The sequence below is a fragment of the Dermochelys coriacea genome, chromosome 7, assembly GCF_009764565.3.
Source record: "Dermochelys coriacea isolate rDerCor1 chromosome 7, rDerCor1.pri.v4, whole genome shotgun sequence".
Classification (NCBI taxonomy): domain Eukaryota; kingdom Metazoa; phylum Chordata; order Testudines; family Dermochelyidae; genus Dermochelys; species Dermochelys coriacea.
In genome coordinates this window covers 25,452,867-25,465,350 of record NC_050074.1, presented here as the reverse complement: position 1 = coordinate 25,465,350, position 12,484 = coordinate 25,452,867, and the positions used below count along the sequence as shown (strand labels likewise).

Genomic DNA, 12,484 nt, shown 5'->3' with positions numbered 1-12,484 from the left:
TGGTCAGGAAGAAAAGGCTTGAGGCAAGCGTCCTTAGCCATCTGCACCCTTTTTTAAAAGGGCTGACAGATAGAACATTTTTCAGGTATGCACCGCTCCGCAAGGCAAAAAAAAAGCTCATGTAACTGTCTTTAAGCAATGTATCTGCTTCATAGGAAGAGCAGTTCTTGAAGCTGGGAAACTTCAGTTCAGTCATGGCTAACTCATGGTACCATGAAAATATTTTCACCAAATGAAGAAAAAAATAACTATATTAATATTTGCTAGTGGGCAAAACTATACTAAGTACACTAAATCCAACCTAATCTTAAAACTATATGCCTAAAAACTATACACAAAAAGATTTGGTGATTGCACAGGACATGGACTCTACCAAGGTCTCAGAGCCACAGGCAATAAAAAGGAACTGAGGGGCAGTTGGGCCCACTCCATCCTTTATGCCCTGGGTACAGGAGCACAAGAACACTCAGAGTGCATGAGCAGCCACAAAACATACTGGTAGCCAAAATATCTGGCTTTCAAGGGCATGGGGGTACCAGAGTGGCATACATATTGGCAAGCACTCAAAGAACACAGTTGCAATAACAATTATCAAAGTGTACTACATGCCAAATAATTGTCTACAAACAAACGTTTCCGTGTCCTTTTACCTTGTCTGATCTTAGGCACCGAAGAATGATAATCTTTTGTAGTTCATTCAACATTTTATCCCATGGTTTTGGTAAAGGAACATTGTGTGGCTCTTTGCTGTCATAGATTTTACGCCATTCACTTGCATTTTCAGAAATATGACTCCTAGAAGAAAAAGCATAGTCTGTTATTGTAAATGCCTAGAGTTTAGGTTTTCAATAATTCATTTGATTAAATGAGGAACAAAGAAATACTGTCATATGCAGTACAATTAATTAATTCGATTCAACATGAATTACCCCCTTTTTAACCAGCCAAAAATTGTATATTATACAACTTCTTACCTGACTTCTGCGCTGGAAAGTGGGAGGGGCCACCTAAGCTGGTGTGGAGGAACAAAGCCTCCATCTGTATGGCCTGGGTCTCCAGTGGATCCCTCAAGGTCTGCTTGAATCTCAGGAGATTCATTGGTTCTAGGAGGTGAACTCCCTATTTCTTCTATATTTGTGCGTGACAAAGGCCACTACCCAACAGAAGAATTCAAAGGAAATTCTTTGAAGAAGAATCTTGTGGAATTTTGTTCCCTGGTACACCCTCCCTTTGGTTATCCCATGAGTGGGGGAGAGACTGGTTCTCACATTAATCCAGTTCCCCACCTCTTCCCCACAGTAGAAGTTACATTTAAAGGAAGGAGAACTCCAAACAACTCTGGCTGTTTTATCAGAGAATGGGGTTTGCTCCTCCATGAAATGATCTGTAGTGCCCACTCCCAAACCCCACAGATGCTCTGAGATCCACAGCAGACTCATGTGGAAAGCTTATGCCTTTGCACTGGCTCTAAAATCCTACGGTGAAATCCTGACCCTATTGAAATCAATGGCAAAACTCCCACTGACTTCAGTGGGGCCATGACTTTACCCTGGTGTTTCCTCCCTTACACCTGCAACAGAGTTCTGCTATTAGGGACTCCCCCTGGCCACAGCTGCCTCCTTTTCAAAGTAAGATTCTTCTACCAGGAAGGGACTTCACAGGGAAAGTAATACAATCCACTCCAGAAAGACAAGTTCTTTATCTGAGAATTGATTGGATTCATTCTGACAATTACTTGAATAAAACATGAAATAACCTTCTAATTAATTAACCTCCTCAGCAACTTCCCTACAATGTGTGACAAAGAAGTATTCACTTCTGAAGCTGAGACACAATTTATGTTGTACAGGTATCAAATCACATTGATATTCAATATCACATTGATAGTCTGAAAGTCTAAGAAATATTGCTTAAATGTATGCAACATACTTCAGTCAATGTAGTTTTTTGTAATTTCACAATGGATTTTTACTGTACCTCAATCCTCTAAAAGCTGAGAAATCACTTGCACGACATAGTTCATCCCAGCTTTTATCTTGTAGCCAAGATGGATCTGGATTCTTGTGTTTGTTCTTGAGACCCACTCCTCCAGTTAATAGGAACATAAATTCCTGTTGTTCTATCTCTTTCCTAGCCCTAAATTCAGAAGAACGCCAAAATAGTTTGTAAGCAATACACAGTTATATTAAAAATGCATTTTGACATAGTATAAAGCAAAAGCTGTTTGTTATGTATAAAGCAAAAGCTGTTATGTTCCATTTTTATTTTACAACATTCATATTGCAGTAGCATCTGATGTTTCAGGGCCTCACTGTGTTACGCAATTTACAAACATTATAAGGAGAAATGATAAATTAAGAGTAAGGGAAGAAGGATACAATCAAATGTATACAATTCACTTATTTTTACTTATAAAAAGTCTCAGCTACTGCTATCTGGGTCCCAGCCTACCCATCAATCATTGGCTGATTTCCTGTAAGTGTCATGGCAAAGATGGATCTTGAGGAAGAATGCAGAGGAGGAGATGGTTGTGGCCTTACAAATCAGCTCAAGAAGGCCCTCCCATGCATAAGGCAGAGTGGAAGACAGTGTGGATATGATGCATAAAACATGTTAGCATTCACTATAAATTCATATGGTTTACAGTTAAGCAATATAAATTAATATAGCTGGTGAACCTGGTTATTAAAAATGTATGCACAAAATAACCGATTATGATGTTTCCAAGTAGCCACGTGTGTCTTCCTTTCTTTCCCCAATGCCCACAGACACAAACTACACTGTGCAAAAGCAGCAGCGCAGCCAGTCAGCTAGAGTGGAGAGAGTCTAGATCACATGGTGGAAGGAAAAGCAGAGACAAAGGGGAGATGGGAAAAAGAAAGGCTCCTCAAGAAAGGGGGAGTAATATGCCCCACAAAACTGCCAGAAAGAGCGACCTCTCACTTGGAGAATTTTTCCTAAAACCTTCTATTTAAAATTATGGCAACAGTTCACACTGTATTATTATTAGATTACATCATCCACCCCTTTGAAGGGGACCATAAAAACATAAAAGGAAGAAATTAATAAGACATTTGGAGGCCTCATCTTCCCACCCAAATCACTGGCAAAACCACTGATTTCAATGGGAGCAAAAGCACTCACATTTCAAGACTAGGCACTAAAGACTAAGTTATCACCATTTGTGCCCTGGTATTCTGTTATTTGTAAATACTTTCAATCTATGAAAAATGATCGTCTTGCGTTATGAGATGCTAGAAAAAAAAGATGAAACTTACATGAGAAGATTGCAGCACAGTAAAAAGGAAAACAGCAGCTTATCCTTCTCAAACAACGAGCGACATATATTGCAATATAGGTTGTATGTAAAGTGGTCGTTTAGGTATCGAAGACGCTTCTCCAAAATTTTGGATTTGTTACTAAAAAGAACATTTGTACATATATTGAGTCAGGCAACTAAATAAGAAATCCAAAGCTCTTTGAAAGGTTTTGGTAGGATATAGATTAGGGCTGGAATTTTCAAAAGCACTTAAAGGAGTTAGGCAACCAACTGCATCCAAACAAAGTTGGGCAGCTAGCTCCCTTAGGCTCCTTTGAATATCCCAGCCAAAATGATTAATTGAAATCTCAGTTGTACTCAGGTGGTGGCACTCTCACCATGCATTATGGGTTCTATTTCAACACCAGATTTGGAATCCTCTATAAATAACACTGCAGCAGATTAATATAGGGAGTGCTGTCCTTTTGTATTAAGGAGAGTGCTTGTGGTAGGAGACCTGTCCACTTGGAAGCTAAGAATCATATTACTTCTCTTCATAAAAGATGCTTTGTGTTTGGAGAGTTTGTGTTTAAAAAGGGACGAGTCAGTGGCTGATAGTTCCTCACCACAACTTGGACCTATCTGATCTGCATATTAGGGGAGCTGAGCCCATCCTAGCTGCACTGTGGGCAATCAGTTCAGAGACTTACTAATATTGGTTTCTATAAAACTGCAGGTGCAAAAATACAGATGCTGATATTTGCTGGACCAAATTTGTAACACCAAAATTAGAGATAATTTCTAAAAACTTGGGCCTCAATGAGACAAAACAGAAGTGGAAAGCCTAATTTAGTGAGGTAAATGCTTTAAATGGAGGGAACTGTTGATCAGAAAAGAAATAAAGAGATATACGGTATTTTGGCTCAAAAATAAGTACTTACCTGTCATGAACAGAGTTGATATAGAGATTAACAAACCAACTGAGAGAGTATTGGTACATGGGGTCGATGTTAGCTAGGTCTGCAATACTAAAGAAGAGCACCGATGAATGCTTTGCAATTGGTCTATAACCTTCTCGTGATTCTGCTATTTTTATTTCTGTTTTCTCAGCAACCTAAACAAAATGACAAATATTGTAAAAGATTTTCTCTTCATATTTTCCTTTCTTCATAAGGAATGTATTAATATATACTATCATTATTAAAAATAAATGCATATGACACTTTATAAGCACAGAATAAGACACCTTCCATGCTCCAAAATACTTATGTTCTCAGGCCTTAACCCTCAAATGTGCCCTGGGTGGGCGGAACCCAGGACTCTCACAAAGACCCCTTGATTTCACGATCTTCCCCCACAGAGCTTATTGCAGTACTGGGGCCTAAGGTAGTCAAGACCAAAACAAAACCAGGCACAACTCGTCAGGCTTGTCCCTCTGCATCAGGTGTGTTAGATTTCACCATTAATGCCCGGAAATATGACTGGATTTCAAATTGCTCATGTATAATCATTCCAGCAGAAGATATTTAACAATATATTTGCCTTTTATGAAATATATTATATGAAATTAAATAACTTAGAATATAGCTAACATAAAGAGCGAAGGATTGTTTCTTACTTGTAAGTATATATTATAGTATTAATGTAGGTAGGTGCTAACAAATGGAGTATAAGCACAACAACAGATAAAACACAGAATCACTGATATTTTATTGCTGTAAAGTCTTTGACAATTCAGAGATGTCTAGTCACCATCAATGCATACTTAACTCTCATTGTTATCAAAAGAGAATTATGTGCACATATGGAAGGGAAGTTATTTTTCATAAATATGTTACCAAAACAAAGTTTACAGCTGTAATTCTCTGTGGTCTAGATACCTGTAAGTCTGTCAGCTTTTTGAAAATACCCCATTTCTCTATTATGTATTTCTTAAGCACATCACAAGGAGGAATTCCAATGCAGCAAAAAACGTTAATGTTACTGAAAAAAGGAGAGTATATTCTAAAGATTGGAATGTTTTTTCTTCCACCTATTTGCTCTCTGCACATATTTGAATAGGTCTGTTCAAGTATAATGGAAAAGTTTAGGTAACTGAGTAAAATATTATAGGAAATATATTCGTAGGTCACCATGCAAGAAAATATACCTTGTGCCTTAAACATAAAATATGGAATTTATTAGGTTCCTTCTGAAAGCAACTGTTACTGAGAAGCCAACCCTTCTCTCCTATATGAGCCTTAGTGAGAATTCTGTCTGAATCTCTTTATAGCTTTGCCACTCTACCTTTATGAAGTAATTTAGTCAGAGAGCACTATTGGATTTATGTTAACAGGCTGGCATAGAAGTGCCACACTGAATGCCACTAAAGCAAAGTAACTGCATGATAATTTAGTGCTTACTTGCACTGTATAGGTAGATACCAAAAGCTTAACCTGACTCTATAAGCAGACAGTCTTCATGCCACGGAAGAGGAAATCACTCTCCGATATAAATAGAGCACTTGCCTTAGCAATTTTTACAGACTCCATGTTTTACAAAGAACTGCCAATGTGAAAGGCGAAGACACCAGGAACAGGGGTGGAAACAAGTTATTTCTCAGGACAGGAAGAAATCTTCACTACTGTCACTGGCATAATGTACTTCCTATTTCTTGCTTAAGAATATCATCCTGCACTAGTCCTAAGGAAAATCTACTAATTGTGCAAAACCCTCCTTTCATAAAAAAGATTAAACACATTGAGCCACAAATATCATATCAAAGTGACATTACAGACCTTACAAAAACAAAAGAGCAAGGAAATTCAGACTTGAGGATAAAACATCACCTGTAACCTCACACCTGCATGAAACGAGAGTGCTTCAAAACACAAAGTGTTTTAGAAGATTGTTTTCAGATACATCTAGATTACTTTAGAACAATAGGGCTCTAACAGATGACTGTGAACCAAATCGTTCTCCCCAGTTTCTAATGCATCTTAGGCACTTAGGGCTTGGCTACATAGGGAAACTCATCTGCAGAATGGTAATGGTATACTTATACTGCTGTAGTTATGCCAGGATAACTCCCCATATGGAGACACTATTCTGAAATAAGAAAAGGAGTACTTGTGGCACCTTAGAGACTAACACATTTATTTGAGCATAAGCTTTCGTGAGCTACAGCTCACTTCATCGGATGCATTCAGTGGAAAATACAGTGGGGAGATTTATATACATAGAGAACATGAAACAATGGGGGTTACCATACACACTGTAACGAGAGTGATCACTTAAGGTGAGCTATTACCATCAGGACGGGGGGGGTTGAGGGGGGAACCTTTTGTAGTGATAATCAAGGTGAACCATTTCCAGCAGTTGACAAGAACATCTAAGGAACAGTGGGGGGTGGAAGGGGGGAATAAACATGGGGAAATAATTTTACTTTGTGTAATGACCCATCCACTCCCGGTCTCTATTCAAGCCTAAATTAATTGTATCCAGTTTGCAAATTAATTCCAATTCAGCAGTCTCTCCTTGGAGTCTGTTTTTGAAGTTTTTTTTGTTGAAGATTTGCAACTTTTAGGTTTGTAATCGAGTGACTAAAGAGATTGAAGTGTTCTCCGACTGGTTTTTGAATGTTATAATTCTTGATGTCTGATTTGTGTCCATTCATTCTTTTACGTAGAGACTGTCCAGTTTATTCCAGTTTAAATACTCTGCTTTGACATGTTATAACAGGGAGTTCACCAGCATATCTATTCTGGTACGATTATACTGCTATAATTCTGTTGGTCAAATTTTTCATGTAGACAAGTGCTAAGCCAGGGGTTGTCGAGGGGAAAACCTTTCTGGCTGCATGGTACTTTTTATCCACTACTCCAAACCTAAACAAGTCCTACTGTGCAGGTTCTGAGGAAATTAGCCTCATTGATTTAGGAGGAGGAGGCCGGGGCAGGAGAGTTGAGACTGGGAGAATATCACTATCTGTTGCAGTCATAAATATAAAGGGAAGGGTAAACACCTTTAAAATCCCTTCTGGTCAGAGGAAAAACCCTTTCACCTGTAAAGGGTTAAGAAACTAGGATAACCTTGCTGGCTCCTGACCAAAATGACCAATGAGGAGACAAGATACTTTCAAAGCTGGAGAGGGGGAGAAACAAAGGTTCTCTCGGTCTTTGTGTTGCTTTTGCTGTGACCAGAGCAGGAATGCAGGTCAGATCTCCTGTAAAGGGCTAATAAGCCATCTAGTTAGATATGCGTTAGATTCTGTTTTGTTTAAATGGCTGATAAAATAAGTTGTGCTGAATGGAATGTATATTCCTGGTTTTGTGTCTTTTTGTAACTTAAGGTTTTTTGCCTAGAGGGATTCTCTATGTTTTGAATCTGATTACCCTGTAAGGTATTTACCATCCTGATTTTACAGAAGTGATTCTTTTACTTTTTCTTCAATTAAAATTCTTCTTTTAAGAACCTGATTGCTTTTTCATTGTTCTTAAGATCCAAGGATTTGGGTCTGTGTTCACCTATGCAAATTGGTGAGGATTTTTATCAAGCCTTCCCCAGGAAAAGGGGTCTAGGGTTTGGGAGGATTTTGGGGGGAAAGACGTTTCCAAGCGGGCTCTTTCCCTGTTATATATTTGTTAGATGCTTGGTGGTGGCAGCAATAAAGTCCAACGGCAAAAGGTAAAATAGTTTGTACCTTGGGCAAGTTTTAACCTAAACTGATAAAAATAAGCTTAGGGGGTTTTTCATGCAGGTCCCCATATCTGTACGCTAGAGTTCAGAGTGGGGAAGGAACCTTGACAGCTGCACTTTCCCAATCTCTCCTTAAATGGGGAATCCCTGCATTATACGATGCAGATTATCTTCACAGTGGACCCTCCCAAAAATGCTGTTCAAGAGCAGTGGAAGATAAGAAGGTATTGCAGCATGTCACTTTCTGCCCAGAAGGCCTTATTTCAGGAGATCTGTAAATGTAGAGGCCAAACCCTCTGCCATTTTCCTAGCATGGTACACCGCCCACTAACAAGATAATTCAGTGAAAACTCATAATTGGCAGTCAAGATGTTTCTTGTCCCATATGCAGGTTTTTCCAATTGGGGGACAATCTGGCCCACTACGCTTACCCATATATAACATTTCCCATCTTCAGTGTACCACAAAAATATTAATTAATCCACCCTGCCTCCTCAATGATGTCCTAAAAGTAAGTATTATTATTCTCATCTTATACGTGGGAAAATTAATACAGGACAGGTTAACTGACTCACATGAGGCCATGCAGTGAGTCAGAGGCATTATTAGAACTTGGAGTTTCTGACTCCCAGTCCCATATGGAGGTTAAACCATTACTGTCTCCCTTAAAAGACTGGCTTTTGTTCATTTAAAAATTAAACCCTTACAACTACGTTAATATAGGGCCAAATTCTGAAGGCCTTACCTCTTACTCAATCCTTATTCAGGCACAACTGCCTTTGAAGGTGGATGTTTTGCCTAAGTAAGGACTGATCTAACCATGAACAAGGATTTCAGCGTTTGCTCAACAGTTTTTCTTTTTCTTATAAATTGATCTTTTTCATTCATAAGCATAGAATTTTGCTTCTAATTCACAGTCTTCCTGGCAGAAAACAAGCTTTTAGGTTTTGTACACAATAACCACTGAATTTGAAAACAATATCTAACATTGCTTACCTGTTGTTTCTTGGTGATCTCATTAGACATTATTTTAGCAGAATCCAAGACCATGATAGCACTCTCATCTTCCAAAATGTTCCCTTCGGAAGACTGTAAGGTTTCTAAAATTTTCTTCTCAATTTCCTTTAGTTGTTTTTTATTGGCTGCAGACTGAAGGATGAGGGCATTCCTCTCTTCTTCTAATTCTGGTCTAAAAACCAAAACATACACTCAAAGTTTAGCTTTTATGCTAGTATTGTTACATATTCAGATACCTGCATGTAGTTAATCCATATTTGAAAAATCAATATTTATCTAAAGTAGATCACATTGTTCATGTTATATGATCATGTAATATTAGTGTCACAGAAACCTTACCTCTTCATTTTGCTAGGTTTGTGTCAGGATATTAGCATTCCATTAATGCAGTTTTTACCACTGAGCTACACAGTTATACTGGAACTACATTAGTGCCAATCCTCTCTATTTTAGCAAGACACTAAGGCCAACACTTTCAAACCTGGGTGCCTAAAGTTAAGCTCTTGGGGGTCAAATTCTATGCTTACACCCAGAGCTTTCCCACTAACATCAATAGGATTGTACAGAATTTCAGTCACCACAGAATTTAGCCCCTAAAGCCTTGACTCGATTCAGAGCTCAGCTCCTGAAAATCAGGCCACTTATTTAGGTGCCTACATATGGACTTAGGTGCAAAACTTTACGTTAGTTTTATGTTTGAAAATGTTTGCCTAAGATTTTATATCCAGACTTCTGAAAATGTCAGTTAATCTTAATTTTTAATTACTATACATATAATTCTTATTTTTGAGTAAATATTATACAGCTGATATACTGCATGAGTTTGTAATGTGGAACTTGCATTAAATGTATTAAGATTTTTTTAGCAAGTGAATCTAGTATATTTGAGTGGACAGTTCTGTGTTCATTTGAATGATCAGAAACCCAGGAAATCCAATTTAATCTGTCTCTATTTTGAGTTTAGACAAGAACTAGAAACAGTTTCAGAGTCACCATGTCCTTTCTTCATTGAAACGTAAAAATGCACAAAGTAAAAATATCCACATTTGCATGTGCAAAATCAATGGGCTGGATTGCCAGGAAGCTATATCAGAAAATAAATAATCATGGTTGCTCAGTGATAATGTTAAATAACAAAACACTTTTCCAATATCTCAGATGACTCTCACATACTATCGTGATGGACCCCCAGAAATATCTTAAATAAGACAGCTAGAATACCAGTATTGTTTATCGTTGTTATGAAAAAACATTTAGAATCATTAACAATTGCCCCATTTTATTATGAATATTTCTCTTAATTGCTTCCAAAGTCTCATGTTTAGAATATTTCATTTGCCTATTTGCAATAAACACATACCTCTCTTTTGCAACAACAATACCTAGTAGCTGGTCTTCAAGTCCCTCTGGTGTTATCATAAAGTTGAGTAAAGAAACTTTTGTAGCCAGTTCAGGCATATAATGTGGATTTCTTAGTTTTGTTGTGATAAAAAATTTGAAATCACTGGAATACTCAATAATAGTCTCACCAAGCCTGATGCAATCCATGCCCCCTAAAGTTCAGAAGACAAACATTTGTGCATGTGACTCTGTTCTTTGTTAATAAATGTATATTGGTTTTCACCAAGATAGATTACAGTGCTGTGTTGTTATAAAGGAACTGATCCTGACTCATAACTCTCCCATGCATGTAACACTTTCTCCTTGAGGACAGCTTATTTGTTAATTATTGTGAGTATCCAGTGACAGGGGCTGGATGATACAGGGGAAAGTTCTTCAAACGAGGGTTGGGGTTTGGGGTCACCTATTGTTAACCTGCAAATCAAAATTGGACTGGCAGAGTCCTGAGGAGAATGTGAGTAGCTGAAAGGCTGGCAGTGTACAAAGGCTGACACACAGATTCCACAAAATAAACTCCCTCACACTAGGGGCAGGGTGGTAACAAAGTGACCCACAATCCAGGGCATCCCAAGAAAACATCACAGTGTAAGTTATATATTTGCTTACCTCAATTATTTATGCAAAAAATATTACTTTTGTGATCAAGTAAAAGCAAAAGTCTTGTTAAGAGCAAATCAAGTAACCTCAACTAGTAAGAGCTGGAAACAAGGTGAGTCCTGGCCCCATATAAGTCAATGTTAAAACTACCACTCACTTCAGTGGAGCCAGGATTTCATCCATAGCAGGTAAAAATAATTGAGTCCGTCACACATTTATGCCCATCCTGTTCTGTGTACATATAAAATTGGAAAAGGTACAGGTTTTGTGTGGTTGTTTTCAAATTTTATATTCTTGTTTAACAGTAGCTCAAACCAATTCATGTATTAAAACAAGATAACAAGATCCATATATAGCATATCAGGCAAGCATATAATCTTATTTGACCTTAACCCAAACTCTCCTATGTTTTTTTGCTACCATCTGTCATGATTTGTATAATTTGAGACTAAAATTTCCCTGGAAGTTCTTTTATTTGTCTGTAAAGTGTCACACACACCTGTGGCCCTGTACAAATATTTACAAAATATATGTGCCACCAGCATCTGTTGCAACAAGCACATATGGGGCAGGTTGTTTGTGTCTCAACCTTTAGAGACATAGGAGATTGCTACAGCCCTATTCCCCTCTAGTTACTCCCAGTCTGATCAGCTCTCTCTAAAAGAGCAGAATATCTTCAGCGACAGACCATCCATTTCCTATCTTCCACTCAAGTAGAGTGGGGATCTTTAAAGGGTGGCCACACAACCCAGACATCTTCCTCTTATCCATGGCTGCTCACAGTCTGACTCCTACACCTCCAAATATTAGAGGATCCTTAAAGGAAGTGTCTTATAGAGCTCCATGCATGAGTTTCCTCCATATGAAGACTCTGCATTCTTATCGCCAACAGCAGGTATCTTAGGAGAGAAACCAATTCACAGCCACCTGCTTGCTCTCTGTAGTAGCAGACTGTGCCGAGCCCTGCTGTTGCCTATTCATAGAATCATAGAATATCAGGGTTGGAAGGGACCTCAGGAGGTCATCTAGTCTAACCCCCTGCTCAAAGCAGGACCAATCCCCAACTAAATCATCCCAGCAAGGGCTTTGTCAAGCCTGACCTTATTTTGAATACAGTTCCAATAATTAATGCCCACAGCATACTGTGCCATTCCAAAACCCTAGCGTGTATGAGATTTGAGATTTCCCAGGTCCAGTGTAGTTAGAACTGGTCAAAAAAAAATTAGACCTTTTCTACCATGACAAACTTTGACATGAAACAATTTTTATCATTTAGTTTTGAATGAATGTTTTGTTTCAATTTTCTTTTTGAAAACTAAACATGAAAATTCAGTGTTCAGGTCCCTCTACCCACTCTTTTTCTCTCACTTCTTTACTTTTCACCCCTTTTAGCACTTGGAAAAGAAAAGATACATTTTTTGAAAAAAGGAGATTCCCACCTTAAACCTGGACCTTTTCTTCATCATCATATGACTTTGAGAAGATAATACTTGCATGAAAAATGTGCAACTTTTGCAAAATACCATGATAACT

At 38.1% G+C, this 12,484-nt stretch overlaps 1 protein-coding gene across 14 annotated transcripts in view; it reads right to left on the bottom strand.

The window, feature by feature from the left end:
* DNAH12 (dynein axonemal heavy chain 12) overlaps positions 1-12,484 on the bottom strand; it is a 178,167-nt gene that overhangs the window by 29,906 nt on the left and 135,777 nt on the right. For 13 of the 14 annotated variants that reach the window (XR_006283048.1, XR_006283049.1, XM_038408654.2 and 10 more), the window contains 6 exons: positions 10,314-10,506; positions 8,933-9,125; positions 4,201-4,373; positions 3,279-3,419; positions 1,978-2,136; positions 651-795 (listed from right to left, as the gene is read on the bottom strand). Coding sequence is in view for 12 of the 14 variants with exons in the window: in XM_038408654.2 (XP_038264582.1) it covers positions 651-795; positions 1,978-2,136; positions 3,279-3,419; positions 4,201-4,373; positions 8,933-9,125; positions 10,314-10,506 (1,004 nt within the window). In the remaining 2 variants the exon portion in view is untranslated. Of the gene's footprint in view, positions 1-650; positions 796-1,977; positions 2,137-3,278; positions 3,420-4,200; positions 4,374-8,932; positions 9,126-10,313; positions 10,507-12,484 lie in introns of those variants that run through there. The other variant, XM_043519998.1, reaches the window with a different exon arrangement.